Source organism: Enhydra lutris, unplaced genomic scaffold (assembly GCF_002288905.1).
Source record: "Enhydra lutris kenyoni isolate GAN:26980312 unplaced genomic scaffold, ASM228890v2 scaffoldscaffold31, whole genome shotgun sequence".
Lineage (NCBI taxonomy): Eukaryota > Metazoa > Chordata > Mammalia > Carnivora > Mustelidae > Enhydra > Enhydra lutris.
In genome coordinates, this window is record NW_019154115.1 from 4,479,904 (window position 1) to 4,504,368 (window position 24,465).

Here is a 24,465-nt window from a genome sequence, read left to right on the forward strand (position 1 = left end):
TCAAACCTACCTACTCCTCCATTCCCAGTATCCACCATGTAGATAATGAGGTGCCTTGCAAATTATCCTACAAATTCTTCATAGTAAGGACATTCCTGGGCTTCCCCATCAAACACTCCATTTATCATGATAATTCAGACTTCCGTCTATCAATTTCCAGAGTGTACCCAAACAGGGCACGCGCAATCGGGAGATTCTGGCTGCAATGCATACTAACCAAGTATGTTAGACTTGGTTTCAGTATAGCAACCACTCTGAATCAGTAATTTTTCCCAGGCTTAAATTTTTGGAAGATTTATATGTTTAAGTATTATGAGGTGCTGAGAGTCTGAAACTTGTACTATTGGAAATAAAAGAGTTTTTTTTTTTTTTTTTTGGCCATGATGTCCTAGATGTGTCAATATCTTACCAATTACGTCAGAAAACCGTATGTTAATCTGAAGGCTGCCAATCCAGTGAGTGGTAAACAAAATCATTCATCACACCAAAGAATCAAAAGGGGAGTTCCCAGGAAAACTGAAGATGCTAGAGAGTAAAATTTCAGTCGGTGGTTGCTATATTCGGTTTCTGATAAATTTCATCTATTCTCTGCCTTACCCTCTACACCTCTAGGCTTTTTCCCTTCATCCTAAGACCCTTATAAAAAATCCTCAAGCCTTTCCTCATCATTTTTTACTCAGCATTTCTACCTCATTTTTAGCCTGACCATAAGGAGAACTTCCAGAAGCCCCTTCCGGACTTGAAGCTGCTGCCTGAGGCAGAGACCCTAACACCCACTCTGAAAACACTAGCTGGACATTAGAGAATAGGGGGAAGGACAGCAGCAAAAAAAAACAGTCATTTCTGAGGTCAAATCCCATATAAGAATTATGTTCTGATTTCAAACAACATAATACTGAATAAGACCTTTGTAGAACATTTGACTTTGAAGTGTTCATAGGTAGTTTGCTCTTCTTTCAGAACCTAGGCAAAGTATGCATTTCTCTATCAAGAAGAGAAGAAATATATGTCTTACCTTGGACATAGATAGCATATTCACATAAGCCCTGAGTCTCCTGAAGCTGCTCTTTGATAACAGCCTGAAGGAGGAAGAAAAATACTTCTGAGTAGTAGTTCAGTGTCTTGAGGTGTTTTTAAGAAAAGGTAGGTACAGGCTGTGAGACAGGAATCTATCAAAATCCTAGAGAAGAACAGAGGCAGCAACCTCTTTGACCTCAGCCACAGCAACTTCTTGGTAGATACGCCTCCAAAGGCAAGGGAAACAAAAGCAAAAATGAACTACTGGGACTTCATTAGGATAAAAAGCTTTTGCACAGCAAATGAAACAGTCGACAAAACTAAAAGGCAACCCACAGAATGGGAGAAGATATTTGCAAATATCAGATAAAGGGCTGGTATCCAACATCTATTAAGAACTTATCAAACTCAATACCCAAAACACAAAAAGTCCAGTTAAGAAATGGGCAGAAGACACGAACACTTCTCCAAAGAAGACATCTAAATGTTCAACGGACACATGAAAAGATGCTCTACCTCACTGGGCATCAGAGAAATACAAATCAAAACCACAATGAGATACCAGCTCACACCAGACAGAATAGCTAAAATTAACAAGTCAGTAAACAATAGGGGTTGGTGAGCATGCGGAGAAAGGGGAGCCCTCTTACACTGTTGGGAATGCAAACTGATGCAGCCACTGTGGAAGACAATATGGAGGTTCCTCAAAGAGTTAAAAATAGAGCTACCCTACCACCCAGCAATTGCATTACTAGGTATTTATCCAAAGGATACAGATCATGATTCCAAGGGGCACCTGCACCCCACTGTTTACAGCAGCAATGTCCACAACAGCCAAACTATGGAAAAAGCTCCGATGTCCCCTGACAGATGAATGATTAAAAAAGATGTGGGGTATATACACAATGGAATATTACTCCGTCATCAAAAAGAATGAAATCTTGCCATTTGCAACGATGTGGATGAACTACAGGGTATTATGCTAAGCAAAAAAAGTCAAAGAAAGGGGCGCCTGGGTGGCTCAGTGGGTTAAAGCCTCTGCCTTCGCCTCAGGTCATGATCCCAGCATCCCGGGATCGAGCCCCACATCGGGCTCTCTGCTCCGCGGGGAGCCTGCTTCCCTTCCTTTCTCTCTGCCTGTCTCTCTGCATACTTGTGTTGTCTGTCAAATAAATAAATAAAATCTTAAAAAAAAAAAAAAAGTCAAAGAAAGACAAATACCATACGATTTCACTTATATGTAGAATTTAAGAAACAAAACAGATGAGGCACCTGGGTGGCTCAGTCAGTTGGATGTTTGCCTTTAGCTCAGATCATCATCCAGGGTCCTGGGATCAAGCCCTGCATTGGGCTTCCTGCTCAGTGGGGAGTCTGCTTCTTCCTCTCCCTCTGCCCCTCCCCACCTCTTGTGCTCTCTCTCTCAAATAAATAAATAAAATCTTAAAAAAAAAAAAGAAAAAGAAAAGAAATAAAACAGATGAACACAGGGGAAAGGAAAAAAAAAGATGAAAACAGAGAGGGAGGCAAACCATAAGACTCTTAACTGTAGGAAAGCTGAGGAGAGCTGGGTGGGGGGATGGGATAACTGGGTGATGGGTATTAAGGAGGGCACTTGATATAATGAGCACTGAGTGTTATATGCAACTGATGAATCACTAAATTCTACCCCTGAAACTAATAATACAGTATATGTTAACTAAACTGAATTTAAATTAAAAATTAAAAAAAAAAAAAAAGAAAAGGTAGACATGGCAAGGAGATACGTAAGAAATCTATAAAATACAAATAACTACTAATAATGTTCGTCTGGAATTTTTTTTAAATCTTAACTCTCTTGTGGTTACTTATTATAGAACAGGGGTCAGCAAACTATGGCCCACAGGCCAACTCTAGGCCACACAGTCTGTTTTTGTAAAGCTCTCAAACTAAGAGTAGTTTGCATATTTTTAAAGGGTTATAAAAAAAAAAAAAAGAAAGAAGAGAAGATGAAGAACATGAAACAGAGACTGTGGCCTACAAAGCCCAAAATATTTACCATCTGGCTCCTTACAGAAAAGCCTGCCAACCCTCATCTAGAATCTAGGCAAGCTAAAGAAAATATGAAAAGAGTTCCAGGCATCACTGTAGATGCCAGGGGCTGTCTGATACCGAAATATAGGCTCTCTCTTCCTCCTGTGACAGGCTAAGCTCAGGATGAGCTAGGATTTCAGAGAACTCCTGAGTCTAACTTAAGAGAATTAAGGAAAGCCTTCTGGAGTCAACAGTTTTAAAATCCTGTGTTGGCAGGGATTGGAGGAGAAGCTGGGTGGCTAAGAGTGTCAGGGAGAAAAAGGCTTCAAATGCCATGCTAAAAAAGTTGAGAGCAATGGGAGAATCTTGGTAAGTTTTAAGCAGGAAGTAACCTGATTCTACTTGCTTTATAGAAAAGTCATTTTTGGAGCACTGTTGAAAACAGATGGAAAGGAGGCAAGATTAGTAAAAGGATTCTTACAGTAATTTGAACAGAAAATGATGGAAATTAACTAAGGCCTAGAGAGAGAAGAAAGTGGACAATTTCAAGAGATAATAGACAAGGATCTCCAGAATGTAATGATTATTTATAATACATTAGGGAAAATGGGTCAGGGGATTCTGACACAGACAGATGGATGAATGATGGTACCTATCCCTGCAACAGCATACAAGAAAAAGAACAGGTCTGGAGGAAAGCAGATTAATTCAGCTACAGAAAAGCTAAACCTGAAACACCTGTGAAGCACCAGTAGTTATCAGCTTGGTCTGAAGACCAAGAGCAAATGTATGAAATGCTCAGAAAAAGGGGTCAAGGATGGGACCTAGGAACATCCCCAGCTCTTAAGAAATAAAGGGGAAGAGAAGCCAAAATTAGGAAATGGAAAAAGGAGAAGGGAAACAATAAAGGGACAATATCACAGAACGAAAGAAAGAAACCTTTTAAGATTCATGCTGGTACTAAACATTGCTAGTTCTGCCTGCCTCTCTCGGTCTCTATCGTTACACTCACTCACCTTGCATGCTTCATAATCCTTCCGGATATAGTGGAGATGTATTAACCAGTTCTGCTTCTCCAAAATCGGAAACTCTTGACCTGGGCAGCATATTTTAACAAAACAAACAACACACTCCTTATTAGATTTTCCCCTTAAGCATTGTGCTCACATGTAACTACAGACATACTGCAGTATCACATTAAATCCTTCATGCTGCTGCCCACAAGAATATCATCTAAATATACACATCTAAATGTGTAGATTTTTTAAACTACAAGATACTTGTCCTACTATTACACATTGAATATATGCTTCTCCTCAGTTTTTGTGGCTTGATGTCAGTTTCTCAGATCACAACTTGGCCTAAAAAAATAAAATCATCCTTTGTCTCTTCTCTCTTTCTCTCTCCCTGGTTATTGAAGGTGAATAAGATGACTCTCTAAAGGGTATTTCAGGAATATTACCAACATCTAATGTCCCGTCAGATAGATCAGAGGACTAAAAATAGTTAAACACAGTCCTAGCAATAGGAAGGTAAAATATTATACACTGCTGCCCAGGAATGAGAAGGCAACAATGACAAAAAAATCTACTGGAGTCACTGAAAACGATTTATGATAAACCCTAAAATGTTACTATCCCTTTGAATTCAAAAGTTTAAAAATATGGGTAAAAATTCATTAAGAGAGGCGCCTGGGTGGCTCAGTCGTTTAAGCGGCTGTTTTTCGGCTTGCGTCATGATCTCAGTGTCCTGGGATTGAGACCCACATCAGGCTCCCTGCTCAGCGGGGAGCCTGCTTCTCCCTCCCCCTCTGCCTGCCACTCTACTTGTGCTTTCTCTCTATATATAAATAAATAAATAAAATCTTTTTTAAAAATTTATTAAGAAATTACTTTTCTGTGGAGAAAAAAGAGAAAGAGAAGGTTTCACACCAAACTCAGAAAAGTGGTGAGGAAGGGGGAGGGAGGAAAGTTTTAAAAAGGAGACTTCGGGGCACCTGCATGGCTCAGCTGGTTAAGCATCTGACTCTTGATTTTGGCTCAGGTCATGATCTCAGGGTCATGGGATCCAGCCCCACATCCGTCTCCACACTAGGAGTGGAACCTGCTTAAGAGTCTCTCTCAGGGCACCTGGGTGGCTCAGTCGTTTAGCATCTGCCTTCAGCTCAGGTCATGGTCCCAGGGTCCTGGGATCAAGCCCCGCATTGGGCTCCGTGCTCCACAGGGAGCCTACCTCTGCCGATCTCCCAGCTTGTGTTCCCTCTCTCACTCTCTCTGCCAAGTGAATAAATAAAATCTTCAAAAAAAAAAAAGTCTCTCTCTCCCTCTGCTCCTCCACAACCCACTCTTTTTTTTTTTTTATTTTTTATAAACATATATTTTTATCCCCAGGGGTACAGGTCTGTGAATCGCCAGGTTTACACACTTCACAGCACTCACCACAGCACATACCCTCCCCAATGTCCATAATCCCACCCCCCCCTCCCAACCCCCCTCCCCCCATCAACCCTCAGTTTGTTTTGTGAGATTAAGAGTCACTTATGGTTTGTCTCCCTCCCAATCCCATCTTGTTTCATTTACTCTTCTCCTACCCCCTTAACCCCCCATGTTGCATCTCCTCTCCCTCATATCAGGGAGATCATATGATAGTTGTCTTTCTCCGATTGACTTATTTCACTAAGCATGATACCCTCTAGTTCCATCCACGTCGTCGCAAATGGCAAGATTTCATTTCTTTTGATGGCTGCATAGTATTCCATTGTGTATATATACCACATCTTCTTTATCCATTCGTCTGATGATGGACATCTAGATCCTTCCCATAGTTTGGCTATTGTAGACATTGCTGCTATAAACATTCGGGTGCACATGCCCCTTCGGATCACTACGTTTGTATCTTTTTTTTTTTTTTTAAAGATTTTATTTATTTGTCAGAGAGAGGGAGAGAAAGCGAGCACAGGCAGGCAGGCAGAGGCAGAAGGGAGAAGCAGGCTCCCCGCCGAGCAAGGAGCCCAATGTGGGACTCGATCACAGGACACTGGGATCATGACCTGAGCCGAAGGCAGCTGCTTAACCAACTGAGCCACCCAGGCGCCCCACTATGTTTGTATCTTTAGGGTAAATACCCAGCAGTGCAATTGCTGGGTCATAGGGTAGTTCTATTTTCAACATTTTGAGGAACCTCCATGCTGTTTTCCCACAACCCACTCTTAAAAAAGGGGTGGGGGGAGACCTTAGTTCTTTAATGCTTTAATTTCTCAAAAAAAATAATCACTAAAGGATACGTGACTAAATGTTTTTATTTATTAAATCTGGCCAGTGAGTACATGGAGGTTCGTATTTTTCTATGCACTTTAATACATATTTGAAATATTCTCTCTTAAAAATGTAAAAGAAAGGGGCACCTGGGTGGCTCAGTGGGTTAAAGCCTCTGCCTTCAGTTCAGGTCATGATCCCAGGGTCCTGGGATCGAGCCCCACATCGTGCTCTCTGCTCCGCGGGGAGCCTGTTTCCTCCCCTCTCTCTCTCTGCCTGCCTCTCTGCCTACTTGTGATCTCTCTCTGTCAAATAAATAAAATCTTTAAAAAAAAAAAAGAAAAAAAATGTAAAAGAAAGAATACAGCAGGAAACATGATGGAAATGATTTCTAATTATTTGCAATCATTTGTTTCATAACCTTAGGAGATACACTAACAGAAAACCTAAGACTTATAGGTCCATAAAATGACAGGAAGGAAAAAAAGCCTTACTGTGACCCAGAGTCAATGGAGCCAGAACACAGTAGGGAATATCAATGGAATTTATAAGATAAAATTATGACAAGAAAGTACGGATATGGTTTTCTATGCCAGAAGGAAGGAAAAAAAAGGCAAAATGTCAAGCAGTGGACTCATCTTCCAGTAACCCATACTCAGGGTGGGACCACCCTTCTAGTCAGCAAGGGCCTATCTGAGGTTCTTCGATGACTTTTGTTTCCTTCCTTCTCTTTCCTCAAGCCGCATCAGTCAACAGATCTTAAGCCATTTACATTCCACCTGACCACTTCTAGAATTAAATTTCCTATTAAAGGCCATACAGGGGTGCCTGGGTGGCTCAGTGGTTTAAAGCCTCTGCCTTTGGCTCAGGTCATGATCCCAGGGTCCCGCATTGGGCTCTCTTTTCAGCAGGGAGTCTGCTTCCCTTCCTCTCTCTCTCTGCCTGCCTCTTTGCCTACTTGTGATCTCTTGTCTGTCAAATAAATAAATAAAATCTTTAAAAAAAAATAAAAATAAAGGCCATACAAATCACTAAGCTTAGAGGTGGGTGTGGGTGAAGGGGTGTGTGCGCACACACACATGCATGTAAAGTGGGTAGAGAGCTACACTGTAAGTGTAGTTCTGGGATTAGTGGCTCAATGAGTCATCTAGGGCTAAGTCTCATTTGTACAGCCTACCACTCTGTCACCTACCCTCTGAAGGGCAAGAGTAGAAGGAGACACTGAAATCTCTGAGTTCAAAATATCATGAAGTATCACTGCTTCCACAGCTTTCAGCTGTAGAAAAAATTCATAAAAAGCAAATCTGAGTTTTGCTACTATTAAAATCTCACAATGAAAGATGAGTAATTTTCTCCGTTTCCTGGATGAAAAATGGAGAAAAAAATATTCAATTTGCAGGGCAGCTTGAGCCCAAAGTCTTATGCAAGGAAGACCTAGAGATTAGAAGAAGGGAAGGCATCATCAAATCCAAAGGCTTAACGGTCATTTCACACTCCTGGAGACATAGTTTGTCTAAATGCTAAGAGAATTTTACCTTCATCAGAGATTTTAGAAATCATTTCAGTGCCCCATAACTGTCCTATTATTGCATGATTTGGGGAAATATACAGTTAACTCATCTATAAAACAGAGAGTCATTCATTCATTCAACAAATATTCACTGAGTATCTACCATGTGCCAGGTACTGTTCTAGGCACTGGGGATACAAAGGTGAACAAAGCTGACCTCCTGCCTTAAATCGGTGGGGACAGATTTGGGGGGAATTCAGAGAGTGCTAGCAGAAGGGATGGATGATAATAAAATAAGTTATATATGAGTGATATTTTTCTATGGAAAAAAAGCAGAGAAGAGGGACAAGGAGTATAGAGTAAGGGGTTACACTTTTAAGTAGGAGGGTCAAGGAATAAAATACCCTCACAGAGTTGGGAAGATTGAAAGACAATATAGAGGTTCAATTTCTGGCACACAGTAAGTCCTACAAGTGTGAACTGTTGTTACTATTTTTATTATCTGTATTATTAGTTATTTTTCAAAGATGAGGGAATTCTGGATGCCTTAGAAAGAGTCTATAAATCTTGAGTCTATAGTTAGAATTTACCTGTAAATGTGTGAATTGAATTTCTTGTATTCCAAATCATTGCCCACTCCAATTCCCAATTCCATTGCCCACTCCAATACAAACAGGAGTACTGGTTTCTACATGTTTTCACAAGTATTATGAGAATTACCTACATGAATGCTCCTCTAAAAAAAAAAGATAGGCACAATAAAGGCAAAGTCAAGCCTCCTCTATTTTACAGTGGAGAATGGTGGTCATCTCTGATGCTACACTTCAGGAGCCTCTATTACCACAGAGATCAGGAGGCCAGCTGCTGAGACGAAGACAAGGTGATGTCTTTCAGCTCTTGTACAAAAACTTCATCCATATCTCCAGTTCCCACACTGCCCTTTCGCCATCACCAAGGCAGTGTGGGTGGAAGGCTGGCAACCTGGCAACCATACTGCCTTGGCCCTTCTCTTCTCCTGATCCCATTCTACTCTTTTGTGACATCCCTCCTCTTTCCCTCCCCCTCTAAGGGTGCACTAGACTTCTACATAACCAAATAAACGTGACAACTGTAAGAATCCTTCTCCCTTGTAATTTGCCCTAGATGCCAAATTGTCTCAGTAATGGCCCTAACTCAAATGTTCTATTACACTTTGATTAATGCTAGGAAATAACATCCTGGATATATGAAGGCTGAGCAGAAAGTTATTGTGCTCTGAACTTTCAGTTGAAAATTTTTCTAAAACAACTAACACTTTTTTAAGTACATCATAAATGAAGCCTTCTTTGATAAAGGATCTCTTCCAGGATGAGCAGACATAGCACATGGTTTTTTTATGTAGAATTCCCATCCCGATTCAGTACCAGCCTTCTCGGGACCTACAGCAAATTATTTAACTTCTCTGGGACTCCATTTTTCCCTCAGTAACTTTCAGTGGAGGGCGCCTGACTTGCTCAGTCTGTTAAGCGTCTGCCTTCGGCTTAGGTCATGATCCCAGGGTTCTGGGATCAAGTCCTACATCAGGCTCCCTGCTCAGTGAGGAGTCTGCTTCTCCCTCTACCCATCCCCACTGACTGTGATCGCTCTGTCTCAAATAAATAAGTAAAATCTTTAAAAAATAATTTTCAGGGGTGCCTTGGTGGCTCAGTGGGCTAAAGCCTCTGCCTTCAGCTCAGGTCATGATCCCCAGGGTCCTGGGATTGAGCCCCACATCGGGCTCTCTGCTCTGGAGCCTGCTTCCCCCATCACCCTCCGCCTGCCTCTCTGCCTACTTGTGATCTCTGTCAAATAAATAAATAAAATCTTTAAAAATAATAATAATTTTCAGTGGAAAATTATGAAAAATCTGAAAGTGGCCATTCAATAAATGCTAATTTCCTCATGTTATAACAGGACTAATAATACTTTTCTACCTCCATATATTATTTGGGACATTGGAAGATACGACAAATCTTCTCCTGAGGCAAGGGAAATAAAAGTAAAAAATAAACTATTGGGACTACATCAAAATAAAAAGCTCCTGGACAGCAAAGGAAACCAACAAGACTGGAAGACAAGACAACCTACTGAATGGGAAAAGATATTTGTAAATGACATATCTGGTAAGGGGTTAGTATCCAAATACATAAAGACCTTACACAACTTAACACCCCAAAAGTAATCCAATTTAAAAATGGGCAGAAGACATGAACATTTTTCCAAAGACATATAGATGGCTAACAGATACATGAAAAGATGCTTAACCCTACTCATCATCAGATAAATGCAAATCAAAACCACAATGAGCTATCACTTGACAACTGTCAGAATCAACAACACAAGAAGCAACGAGTGTTGGTGAGGATGTGGAGAAAAAGGAACCCTTGCGAGCTGTTGGTGGGAATGCAAACTGGTGCAGCCACTGTGGAAGACAGTATGGAGATTCATCAAAAAGTTAAAAACAGAATTACCATATGATCTAATAATTCCACTACTAGGTACTGACCCCCAAAACACAGGAACACTAATTCAAAAAAATACATGCACTCCTATGTTTATTGCAGTATTTAAAATAGCCAGATTATGGAAGCAGCCCAAGTGCCCATCGACAGATGGATGAATAAAGAAGATGTGGGGTGTGTGTGTGTGTGTGTGTGTATACATGTGTGCATGGAATATTACTGCCATAAAAAAGAATGAAATCTTGCCATTTGCGGCAACATGGATGGATCTAAGAAGTATAATGTTAAGTGAAATAAGTCAGTCAGAAAAAGACAAATACCATATGATTTCACTCATATGAGGAATTTAAGAATCAAAACGAACAAAGGGGAGAAAAACAGACAAACCAAAAACAGACTCTCAACTATAGAGAGCAAACCGACCATGCCGGGGTGGGAAAAAGTAAAGGGATTAAGAGTACACTTACCTTGATGAGCACTGAGTAATATATGGAACTGCTGAATCACTATACTGTACACTCGAAACTAATATAACACTGTATGTTAACTATACCAGAATTTTTAGAAAGAGAACAAATCTTGAAACAAATGTAAATGTAAGACATTTTTATTACTATCAATCTGAGCTTTGTATCAGTCAGGGTCTAACAAGGGAACATGAGAACCACTTGAGAATTTAAAACAGAGCGACTTCAATGCAGTGAACAGGTGATGAAAGAAATGAGAGGCCCACCAGGGAATGGTGGGGCAAATCAGAGGTTAGCATGGGAGCAAAAAAATCTACCACTAGAAGAAAAAGGGGAGGAAATATGTTGTTACCAGTATCCAAGGCTGAAGTTACCAGGAAGAAACTAAAAACAAGATGGCCTGACTGGTAGAAGCAACAGAAGAGATGCTTCCAGAGACCACCCACTCCTCCAACTTCGCCAAGCAAAAACAAAGGGAGGAAAACCCTGGGTTCTTCTTCCTCCTGCCCTCTAATCTCCTTCCAGTTCCTCTCACTTGCTAACCCAGACAGAAACTGCTGACACAGAGGCCTGTTAAGGAAAGAAGTCTGCAAGGGTCAGCTCTTCACAAGACACAGCAAAGAAGGGAAGGGTGAGGAATGGATCCGAGGGCAAATAGGTCCAGGATCAGCAGAAACATCGACTCTGTTCATAAATGATGATGGAGAAGGAAGAGGACACAAGACCAAGTCAGTACTCACCCCATATAAATGCCAGAAGCTAGCTTTTAAAAAGTTATTCTTTTTTTTAAGTTATTATTCTTAAATTATTTCCTATCTAATTTGTGTGCTTCTTGTGAGCTTAAAATAGATGCAGAAGAAAGAAAAAGTCATATAAAAAGATCAATTATGACCAAAAAAAAATCAATTATGGTTTTACTACATATCCTATTTTACTTACTCAAATCAAAATTTAACAATTACATTTATCCTTTTTAGGGATGCATGGGTATGTATGTATCCTCCCATTTATATCAATAAATTTTTATTATTATATATTGATTCATATTACTTATATTCTCTAAGTATACAGAATATATTAGAATATATAATTTATTTATATATATTTCATATATATCCACATCAAAGTGTTTTCCTCCCCTACTAGTCCACTGACTGGTCCTTTGAGGCTAGCAAGTTCTATAACTCATGGACTATTCCAACACAGCAGATGAGGAAATTAAGACTCCAGAGGCTAAGTGATTTGCTCACTTTCACCAGCTAATTAATGAATGAGGCAGGGCTATGACCCAAATCTTCATGGTTACTCATTAAACTACATCAAGTTTCTGCCCAACTATTAAAGATTTTCCAATTTTAAAATGTTTTTGTGCTGTCAACTAGAAGTAACTTAGCAACACAAAATTAAATTAGATTTAAAGGTTTTTCTATGATAGGAAAAGCAGAAAAGAACCTTTTATTTTTAAGGAATTTCTATGCCTATAGAAATGCATGGGGACAAATGCACATGTGTACATGCATACAAAAGAGATTAAACATATCTGGAAACTGTCTGCTTATATCTATTGAACCTAAATCTATCCTTCCACTGACCAAGCAATCCTACTCCTAAGTACATGTGTATACCCAAATAACTTCATGGTGGCATTATGCATAACACCTTAAAATCAAAGTATCCCAAATGTTCATCAAGAGTAAACCAACAGGGGCATCTGGGTAGCTCAGTCTGTTAAGCATCTGCCTTCAGCTCAGGTTCCTGGGATCAAGCCCCACATTAGGCTCTCTGCTCAGCAGGGAGTCTGCTTCTCCCTTCTCCCACTGCCCCTCCCCTGGTGCTCACTCCCTCTCTCTCATAAATAAATAAAAACGTAAAAATAAACAAACAAAGAGTAAACTGAATAAACTAGGGTATAGCCTCACAGTGGAATACTATATAACAAATGAAAAAGATACAAAAAGATATTTTTTAAGTACATACTAAATGATTCTGTTTATATTAAGTTCAAAAGCACAGCAAAACTGATCTACATAACTTTAAGTCAGATATAAGTAACCACATTTGGGAGTAGTTAATGACTAGTAGGGAGCATGAGGGAGGGCCTCTGGGATGCTGATGATGTTCCGTATCTTAATCAAAGTGGATATATCCACTTTGATATATCCACATCCACCTTGTGAAAATTTATTGAGCTATACAATTATGATTTATGCACTTTTTTATGTATGCTATGTACCGATTTTTTAAAAGTCTCATGAATCAAAGCAAATACCTCCTTCACAAAAAGAATTAATTTCTACAATACCAGTACAGAAGAGGAAGGGGCACAAAACTCAGTCTGTGACTAAGGGTAAAATCCTCAAGACACAAAAAGCATTAATCATAAAGGAAAAAAACATAAATCAGCCTCATCAAAATTAAAACTTCTAAAAATTAAAATCATCAAAATATGCATTAAGAAAGTGAACAGGAAAGAATCAGTCGGGGGGGAATCATAATATGTAGAACAGACGAAAGAATTTGATTCCCAGTACAGAATTCTTACAAATCAATAAGAAGAAAACAAATAACCCAATTTAAAAATAGGCAAAAGCCTTGAATATTTCTTTCACAAAAGTGATCAGTAAGTATTGTTGAAAAAGTGTTCAACATCACCAGTCATAAATTTAAAGCAAATTAAAGTCACAATAAGATACTACAACATATTTACCAGCATGTCTAATATGAAAAAGACTGACAGTATTAAAGATTTTATAGCAACCAGTCTGGCAGGCTGATTTAAAGTTAAAACATACAGTTTATATATGACCCAGCAATTTCATTCCCTAGGTGCTTACTGTTGAGAGATTAAAACACATGTCACCCACACACAAAAAGATACATAAATGAATGTTCACAGAAGCTTTTACATAACAGTGAAAAACTGGAAACAACACAAATGTTCATCAATAAGAGAATGGATAAACTCTGGTATATTAAGACATACAATGGAATATTAGCACTTTTAAATTAAAAACTAAAAAACTACTGATACATTACAGCAACATGGATGAATCTCAAAAACGGAGGAAAAGAGAACTAAAGCTAAATAGTACGTATTATTCATTCCCCCTGTAAGAACTTCAAGCACAGACAAAATTAATTTATAGGGACAGAAATCAAAATGGGTCCTCCTAGAGAACCAAAGGGAGGACTGCTTGGAAAGGGGCATGAGGAAACTTTCTGGATGACAAAGACGTTTAATTTGTTCTGAGTAATGATTACATGAGTACATATGTTTGTCAAAATTCAAGAGTTGGGCACTTAAGGGACACCAGCGTGGCTCAGTCAGTTAGGCATCCAACTCCTGATTTTGGCTCAGGTCATGATCTCAAGGTTGTGAGATCGACCCCATCTCAGGCTCTACACTCAGTGGGGAGTTTGCTTGAGATTCTCTCTCTTCCTCTCCCTCTGCCCCACCCTCATGCACACATTCTCTCTCTCGTTCTCTATCCAAAAAAAAAAAAAAAAGGACACCTGGGTGACTCAGTGGGTTAAACGTCTGCCTTTTGCTCAGGTCATGATCCCAGGGTCCTGGGATTAAGTCTCACATCAGTCTCCCTGCTTAGCAGGGAGTCTGCTTCTCCCTCTGCCTGCTGCTCTCCCTGCTTGTGTTCTCTCTCCCCCCCCCCCCCCCCGCGTCTCTCTACCTCTCTGACAAATAAAAAAATAAAATCTTCAAAAAAAAAAAAGACTTGGACACTTAGGATCTATAGATCTTATTAGCACTTCCATTTAAATGAAAAGTCAGCATTGTTCCTTAAAAAACAACAACAACAACAACAACAACAAAACAGAATTACCACATGATCCAGCAATTCCACTATTAAGTATACACCCAAAAGAAATGAAAGCAGGGAGCCATTTCTGCATTTGCTGCTAAAAGAGTCCTTCCAAAGAAGCTAAGGCCATGTTGGGGCAAAGCCCCCACTTCATCCTGTGAACAGCCTGGCAGCTGCCAGCCCAACACTTTCACCGGCATCTCCTGGGCCCTCCTCCTGCACAATGAGGAGGTGACGGTTACGGAAGTTACAATCAATGCTCTCATCAACACAGCCAAAGTAAATGCTGAACCTCTCTGACCAGGCTTGTGTGCAAAGACTCTGGCCATCATCTACATGGGAGTCTCATCTGCAAAGGGTGGCGGACCTGCCCCCTTCACCACTGTGGCCTCAGCTGAGGAAAGGAAGTGAACCATAGAAAGAAGAACCTGAGGAGGTGACAGCATGCACTTTGGTCTATTCGACTAAACCTCTTTTATAACATGTTCAATAAAAAGCTGAACTCTTAAAAAAAAAAAAGAATGAATGAAAGAAAGAGAGAGAAAAGAAAAACAGGGACTCAGACACTTGTACACCAATGTTCATAGCAGTGTTACTGACAATAGAAGGTGAATCAACTCAAATGTCAATCAATGACTGAATGGGTAAATAAAATGTGGTATATTATGGAATGCGGAATGGAATATTACTCAGCCTTAAAGAGGAATTAAATTCCAACACATGTACAACATGGATGAACCCTGAAGATATTACTGCTAACTACAATAAGCCAGAAACAAAGGACAAATACCTTATGATTCCACTTATATGATGTAAACCTGGACTAATCAAGAGACAGAAAGTAGAATATTATTGATAAAGAAAATGTGATACACACACACACACACACACACACACACACACACAGGAATACTATTCAGCCACAAAAAAAGAAAGATTCTTTTTTTTTCCATTCATGACATGGATGGGCCTAGAGGACATTATGATAAGTCAAGTAAAGTCATACAGAAAGATAAACTGTATGATCTCACTGATATGCAGAAGCTAAAAGGAAAAAAATCAAACTCATAGAGAACAGATTGGTGGTTGCCAGTAGTGGGGGTGAAGGGTGGGCAAAAGCATGAGGGAAGTCAAAAGGTATAAACTTCCAGTTATAAGATAAATAAGTTCTGGGATGTAAAGTACAGCACAGTGACTAATGTAAACAATACAGTAACCATATATCTGAAAGTACTAAGAGATCTTAAAAGTTCTCATCTCACACACACACAGAAATTTTGAAATTATATGAGGATGTTAACTAAACTTACTGCAGTAATCATTTTGCAATATACACACTATCAAATCATCATTATATAATATAATATCATGTCAACTTTATCTCAATAAAACTGGGGAAAAAAAGAAAAAGAGAAAAAGGAAAAAGAAAGTATAATGGTGAGTCCCAGGTGGACTTCCCGAGGAAGGGAGTAATGCGGAGTTATTGTTTCATGGGTACAAAGATTCAGTCTGAGCCCTTTCTGCCTCTCCTGCCGCCATGGCACTCGTGAAAGAGTTTGTGGCGAAGGGGGGCAAAAAAAGAAAGCAAGTTCTAAAGTTTACCCTTGATTGCACCCACCCTGTAGAAGATGGTATCATGGATGCTGCCAATTTTGAGCAGTTTTCTTAGAGAGAATCAAAGTGAATGGAAAAGCTGGAAATCTCAGTGGAGGGGTGGTAACAACTGAAAGGAGCAAAAGCAAGATTACCGTAACTTCTGAGGCGACTTTTTCCAAAAGGTGTTTGAAATATCTCACCAAAACACACCTGAAGAAGAACAACCTCGTGACTGGCTGCACGCAGTTGCTAACAGCAAGGAGAGTTATGCATTACATTACTTCCGGATTAACCAAGATAAGGAAGAGGAGGAAGATGAGGATTAGAACTCACTTATCTGGAATATTTTGTATAATTTAAAATAAAATTTAGGAAACAAAAAAAAAGATTCAGTTTGAGAAAATGGAAAAGTTTGGACATGTACGGTGGTGACAGCAGCTAAACAATGTGAATGTACTTAATGCCACAAAACTATACACTTGAAAATGGCTAAGATGATAAATTTCATGTTCTGTATATTTTACCACAATAAAAAAAAATGCCAATGCTCAGCTCAATTTAATCAGTGAAGTGGTAGGGCAAAAGCCAGATTACAATAGACTAAGAAAACAGAGCTGAAGATATGGAGATAATTAAGATTAACTATCTCTTCAAAAAGCAAATCAATAAAAGTCATTCACTGTTACAGGGAAACACTGAAGTGAGATAACTGTTTATCAAAGATGTTGTGAGAGCAATCTCATGTGAATTGTAAAATGAATTAGATAACAACTAAATTACCTTCTGACTCTACAATTCTGTGTATGCAAGAATGGAAACATAGGAAAAGGGAACAGTATTAATGAAGTCAAAAGCACCTATCTATAAAATCAGTACTGGAAACCAAAAAACAGAGAGTAATTACTTTGTAGAAGAAACTGTTATACACAGCATAGAAAATGACATATTTCCAGAATATCTGTAACATTCCTAACCTCCACAACCTTTATATTCTTTAATACTGACACATTATGGGGCGCCTGGGTGGCACAGTGGGTTGGGCATTGGTTTTGACTGGGGTCTGACCTCGGGGTCATGGGTTCGAGCTCCATACCAGGCTCTGGTCTCAGTGGGAAGTCTGCCTGGGATTCTCTCTTCCTCTGCCCCTCTCCCCACTTTAAAATAAATAAATAAACCTTAAAACAAACCTGACACATTAAAAATAGTCTATGGAGGGGCAGCTGGCTAGACAGTCAGTAGAGCCTATCACTCTTAAGCTCAGGGCCGTGATTTTAAGCCCCACATTGGGTGGGGAGCCTACCTAAAATTAAAAAAATTTTCTTTTAATTCAAAAGAAAAAATCTCTTTGGAAGCAACCCAAATATCCATCAACAAACAAACTGATAAACAAAATGTGGTATATACATACAATGGAATATTATTCAGCCTTAAAAGGGAATGGAATTCCATACAACATGCTACAACACAGATGAACCTTGAAAACATTATGCTAAGTGGAATAAAAGCAAGATACAAAAAGGCAAATATTGTATGATTTTGCTTATATGAAACAACTAGAAGAGGCAAATTCAGAGAAACAAAGTAGAACAGAGGTTATCAGGGCTTAGAGGTGAGGAAGAAATGGAGAATTATTATTTAATGGGTACATCATGTTTGTATATGGTGAGGAAACAGGTTTTGAAATAGATAGTGGTTATGGTTGTACAACACAGTGAATGCAATTAATGCCACTAAATTGTACATCTAAAAATGTTTAAAGATGTAAATTTTATGTTACATGTATTTTGCCTCAATAAAAAAAATGTCTTCTATTAAAAAAATACCCTGAAAGCAAACCTCAAGCTGAGACCAAGTTTCTCACAAGTAAATATACTGTCTCAGGTTGTAGACAAAATTCATGCTGGGCTATAGCCACCCCCAAATGGAAAAGGCATCCAGTGGAAACTCCTTAAACAAAGGAAATATACCCATGAAGTAAATCAATTCACTCACCTCAATGATGGATAGGGTCCTCAACTGAAAGCCAGAAGAAAGTCACCTGAGGTCATACCATAGGGAAAAATAAAAGGACTTAAGTAGCCCCATGTAGGATATTATTTTCTCAGAACCATCAAGTAATTCTGGTAAACAATTCCAAACAAGAAGTTCCTTGTTTGTGAATAAGCCCAGATATATTTGGACAAAAATCCCAAATGGAAAGTCATTTACCCCTTCCACAGCTGGCAGTCACCATCCTCAAGACCAGAGTCAAATGAGGATTACAAGCCTCTCAGACTGAGGGGTGGATGTCTTTGGGAGACAACATCCAAGTCCAGACTCAGAGATGCTCAGTCAAAATGCCCTCAACTATTCCTTGTTCAGATGAAGTCATTCTGCTTGCTAATTCAACTTCTGTGTGAACTCTTCATGTTAAATTTATCAGTTTCCTGCCTTCCACCTTCAAGTGTCGTACTGTTTAAACAGAGCAGTGGTTCTCAACTAGGAATAATTTTGGACCTGAGAGACATACGGCAATATCTGGAGACGTTTGATTGTCACAACGGGCACTGCTAACTTGTACTAGGTAGAGGCTAGTGATGCTGTTAACATCCTACAACACAGAGGTTAATCTCCCACCATAAAGAATTATTGTGCCCAAAATGTCAATAGTGTCAAGGTTGAGAAAATCTGAACTACAGGTTAATAAGACACCCAAGGATTTCACAGTGAAATGTGAAAGCTTTTTGTGCAAAATACTACTTTAATCTTTAATTTTTCAACTAAAGTTCATTAGTTCTTAAGGCTGATATTTATCCTGTTTTCTTTATATTCTTTATATTTTCCAAATTTCTATGATGAACTTATGTTGATTTTTCTGATTTTATTTTAAAATAAATAAAATAAGAACCATTATCCTTTCCTTTTTCTGTAATAGTATATTTGCCTAAAGACAATTCCTGCAGGTTGGCATTGTATATTTTTTCTACTCACATTTTATTCTTTATTGCTCTGTATCTGGAGCAGTAGTGACCAAAACTTGAGTTTACTGTACCATCTTTTTTTTTTTTTTTATAAACATATAATATATTTTTATCCCCAGGGGTACAGGTCTGTGAATCGCCAGGTTTACACACTTCACATCACTCACCACAGCACATACCCTCCCCAATGTCCGTAATCCCACCCTCCCTCTCCCAACCCCCCTCCCCCCATCAACCCTCAGTTTGTTTTGTGAGATTAAGAGTCACTTATGGTTTGTCTCCCTCCCAATCCCATCTTGTTTCATTTACTCTTCTCCTACTCCCTTAACCCCCCATTGCATCTCCTCTCCCTCATATCAGGGAGATCATATGATAGTTGTCTTTCTCCGATTGACTTATTTCACTAAGCATGATACCCTCTAGTTCCATCCACGTCGTCGCAAATGGCAAGATTTCATTTCTTTTGATGGCTGCATAGTATTCCATTGTGTATATATACCACATCTTCTTTATCCATTCGTCTGTTGATGGACATCTAGGTTCTTTCCATAGTTTGGCTATTGTGGACATTGCTGCTATAAACATTCGGGTGCACGTGCCCCTTCGGATCACTACGTTTGTATCTTTAGGGTAAATACCCAGCAGTGCAATTGCTGGGTCATAGGGTAGTTCTATTTTCAACATTTTGAGGAACCTCCATGCTGTTTTCCAGAGTAGTTGCACCAGCTTGCATTCCCACCAACAGTGTAGGAGGGTTCCCCTTTCTCCGCATCCTCGCCAGCATCTGTCATTTCCTGACTTGTTAATTTTAGCCATTCTGACTGGTGTGAGGTGATATCTCATTGTGGTTTTGATTTGTATTTCCCTGATGCCGAGTGATATGGAGCACTTTTTCATGTGTCTGTTGGCCATCTGGATGTCTTCTTTGCAGAAATGTCTGTTCATCTCCTCTGCCCATTTCTTGATTGGATTATTTGTTCTTTGGGTGTTGAGTTTGCTAACTTCTTTATAGATTTTGGACACTAGCCCTTTATCTGATATGTCGTTTGCAAATATCTTCTCCCATTCTGTCAGTTGTCTTTTGGTTTTGTTAACTGTTTCCTTTGCTGTGCAAAAGCTTTTGATCTTGATAAAGTCCCAATAGTTCATTTTTGCCCTTGCTTCCCTTGCCTTTGGCGATGTTCCTAGGAAGATGTTGCTGCGGCTGAGGTCGAAGAGGTTGCTGCCTGTGTTTTCCTCAAGAATTTTGATGGATTCCTTTCTCACATTGAGGTCCTTCATCCATTTTGAGTCTATTTTCGTGTGTGGTGTAAGGAAATGATCCAATTTCATTTTTCTGCATGTGGCTGTCCAATTTTCCCAACACCATTTGTTGAAGAGGCTGTCTTTTTTCCATTGGACATTCTTTCCTGCTTTGTCGAAGATTAGTTGACCATAGAGTTGAGGGTCTATTTCTGAGCTCTCTATTCTGTTCCATTGATCTATGTGTCTGTTTTTGTGACAGCACCATGCTGTCTTGATGATGACAGCTTTGTAATAGAGCTTGAAGTCCAGAATTGTGATGCCACCAACTTTGGCTTTCTTTTTCAATATTCCTCTGGCTATTCGAGGTCTTTTCTGGTTCCACATAAATTTTAGGATTATTTGTTCTATTTCTTTGAAAGAAATGGCTGGTATTTTGATAGGAATCGCATTAAATGTGTAGATTGCTTTAGGTAGCATAGACATTTTCACAATATTTATTCTTCCAATCCAGGAGCATGGAACATTTTTCCATTTCTTTGTGTCTTCCTCAATTTCTTTCATGAGTACTTTATAGTTTTCTGTGTATAGATTCTTCGTCTCTTTGGTTAGGTTTATTCCTAGGTATCTTATAGATTTGGGTGTAATTGTAAATGGGATTGACTCCTTAATTTCTCTTTTTTCTGTCTTGTTGTTGGTGTAGAGAAATGCAACTGATTTCTGTGCATTGATTTTATATCCTGACACTTTACTGAATTCCTGTACAAGTTCTAGCAGTTTTGGAGTGGAGTCTTTTGGGTTTTCCACATATAGTATCATATCATCTGCGAAGAGTGATAGTTTGACTTCTTCTTTGCCAATTTGGATGCCTTTAATTTCCTTTTGTTGTCTGATTGCTGAGGCTAGGACTTCTAGTACTATGCTGAATAGCAGTGGTGATAACAGACATCCCTGCCGTGTTCCTGACCTTAGCGGAAAAGCTTTCAGTTTTTCTCCATTGAGAACGATATTTGCGGTGGGTTTTTCATAGATGGCTTTGATAATATTGAGGTATGTGCCCTCTATCCCTACACTTTGAAGAGTTTGGATCAGGAAGGGATGCTGTACTTTGTCAAATGCTTTTTCAGCATCTATGGAGAGTATCATATGGTTCTTGTTCTTTCTTTTATTAATGTGTTGTATCACATTGACTGATTTGCGGATGTTGAACCAACCTTGCAGCCCTGGAATAAATCCCACTTGGTCGTGGTGAATAATCCTTTTAATGTACTGTTGAATCCTATTGGCTAGTATTTTGGTGAGAATTTTTGCATCTGTGTTCATCAAGGATATTGGTCTGTAGTTCTCTTTTTTTATGGGATCCTTGTCTGGTTTTGGGATCAAGGTGATGCTGGCCTCATAAAATGAGTTTGGAAGTTTTCCTTCCATTTCTATTTTTTGGAACAATTTCAGGAGAATAGGAATTAGTTCTTCTTTAAATGTTTGGTAGAATTCCCCTGGGAAGCCATCTGGCCCTGGGCTTTTGTTTGTTTGGAGATTTTTGATGACTGTTTCAATCTCCTTACTGGTTATGGGTCTGTTCAGGCTTTCTATTTCTCCCTGGTTCAGTTGTGGTAGTTTATATGTCTCTAGGAATGCATCCATTTCTTCCAGATTGTCAAATTTGTTGGCGTAGAGTTGCTCATAGTATGTTCTTATAATTGTCTGTATTTCTTTGGTGTTAGTTGTGATCTCTCCTCTTTCATTCATGATTTTATTTATTTGGGTCCTTTCTCTTTTCTTTTTGATAAGTCTGGCCAGGGGTTTATCGATCTTATTAATTCTTTCAAAGAACCAGCTCCTAGTTTCGTTGATTTGTTCTATTGTTTTTTGGTTTCTATTTCATTGATTTCTGCTCTGATCTTTATGATTTCTCTTCTCCTGCTGGGTTTAGGCTTTCTTTCTTGTTCTTTCTCCAGCTCTTTTAGGTGTAGGGTTAGGTTGTGTACCTGAGACCTTTTTTGTTTCTTGAGAAAGGCTTGTATCGCTATATATTTTCCTCTCAGGACAGCCTTTGTTGTGCCCCACAGATTTTGAACCGTTGTGTTTTCATTATCATTTGTTTCCATGAATTTTTTCAATTCTTCTTTAATTTCCTGGTTGACCCATTCATTCTTTAGAAGGATGCTGTTTAGTCTCCATGTATTTGGGTTCTTTCCAAATTTCCTCTTGTGATTGAGTTCTAGCTTCAGAGCATTGTGGTCTGAAAATATGCAAGGAATGATGCCAATCTTTTGATAACGGTTGAGACCTGATTTAGGACCAAGAATGTGATCTATTCTGGAGAATGTTCCATGTGCACTAGAGAAGAATGTGTATTCTGTTGCTTTGGGATGAAATGTTCTGAATATATGTGATGTCCATCTGGTCCAGTGTGTCATTTAAGGCCTTTATTTCCTTGTTGATCTTTTGCTTGGATGATCTGTCCATTTCAGTGAGGGGAGTGTTAAAGTCCCCTGCTATTATTGTATTATTGTCGATGTGTTTCTTTGATTTTGTTATTAATTGGTTTATATAGTTGGCTGCTCCCATGTTAGGGGCATAGATATTTAAAATTGTTAGATCTTCTTGTTGGACAGTTCCTTTGAGTATGATATAGTGTCCTTCCTCATCTCTTATTATAGTCTTTGGCTTAAAATCTAATTGATCTGATATAAGGATTGCCACCCCTGCTTTCTTCTGATGTCCATTAGCATGGTAAATTTTTTTCCACCCCCTCACTTTAAATCTGGAGGTGTCTTCAGGTTTAAGATGAGTTTCTTGTAGGCAACATATAGATGGGTTTTGTTTTTTTATCCATTCTGATACCCTGTGTCTTTTGATTGGGGCATTTAGCCCATTAACATTCAGGGTAAGTATTGAGAGATATGAATTTAGTGCCATTGCATTGCCTGTAAGGTGACTGGTATTGTATATTGTCTCTGTTTCTTTCTGATCTACTACTTTTAGGGTCTCTCTTTGCTTAGAGGACCCCTTTCAATATTTCCTGTAGAGCTGGTTTGGTGTTTGCAAATTCTTTCAGTTTTTGTTTGTCCTGAAAGCTTTTAATCTCTCCTTCTATTTTCAATGATAGCCTAGCTGGATATGTATTCTTGGCTGCATGTTTTTCTCGTTTAGTACTCTGAATATATCATGCCAGCTCTTTCTGGCCTGCCAGGTCTCTGTGGATAAGTCTGCTGCCAATCTAATATTTTTACCATTGTACGTTACAGACTTCTTTTCCCGGGCTGCTTTCAGGATCTTCTCTTTGTCACTAAGACTTGTAAATTTTATTACTAGGTGACGGGGTGTGGACCTATTCTTATTGATTTTGAGGGGGGTTCTCTGAACCTCCTGGATTTTGATGCTTGTTCCCTTTGCTATAATGGGGAAATTCTCTCCAATAATTCTCTCCAATATACCTTCTGCTCCCCTCTCTGTTTCCTCTTCTTCTGGAGTCCCAATTATTCTAATGTTGTTTCATCTTATGGTGTCACTTATCTCTCGAATTCTCCCCTCGTGGTCCAGTAGCTGTTTGTCCCTCTTTTGCTCAGCTTCTTTATTCTCTGTCATTTGGCCTTCTATATCGCTAATTCTTTCTTCTGCCTCATTTATCCTAGCAGTGAGAGCCTCCATTTTTTATTGCACCTCATTAATAGCTTTTTTGATTTCAACTTGGTTAGATTTTAGTTCTTTTATTTCTCCAGAAAGGGCTTTTATATCTCCTGAGAGGGTTTCTCTAATATCTTCCATGCCTTTTTCGAGCCCGGCTAGAACCTTGAGAATCGTCATTCTGAACTCTAGATCTGACATATTACCAATGCCTGTATTGATTAGGTCCCTAGCCTTTGGTACTGCCTCTTGTTCTTTTTTTTGTGGTGAATTTTTCCACCTTGTCATTTTGTCCAGATAAGAGTATATGAAGGAGCAAGTAAAATACTAAAAGGGTGGCAACAACCCCAGGAAAATATGCTTTAGCCAAATCAGAAGAGATCCCAAATCGTGAGGGGGGAGAAAGGGGATAAAAAGAGGTTCAGAAAGAAAAGGAAAAAAAAAATTAAAAAAAGAAAACCAATAAAGAAAAAATATAAAA

General features: G+C 39.0%; 1 protein-coding gene and 1 pseudogene across 2 annotated transcripts in view; one reads left to right on the top strand and one right to left on the bottom strand.

Annotated features, from left to right (window-relative positions):
• The window catches only part of LOC111153170 (Bardet-Biedl syndrome 4), a 59,288-nt gene that overhangs the window by 15,861 nt on the left and 18,962 nt on the right, over positions 1-24,465 (bottom strand). Inside the window, exons 1-3 of one of the 2 annotated variants that reach the window (XM_022511998.1) lie at positions 6,431-6,441; positions 4,044-4,123; positions 1,016-1,079 (exon numbers count right to left, since the gene is read on the bottom strand). Coding sequence is in view for 1 of the 2 variants with exons in the window: in XM_022511997.1 (XP_022367705.1) it covers positions 1,016-1,079; positions 4,044-4,123 (144 nt within the window). In the remaining variant the exon portion in view is untranslated. Of the gene's footprint in view, positions 1-1,015; positions 1,080-4,043; positions 4,124-6,430; positions 6,442-24,465 lie in introns of those variants that run through there. The other variant, XM_022511997.1, reaches the window with a different exon arrangement.
• LOC111153172 lies at positions 16,094-16,478 on the top strand (annotated as a pseudogene).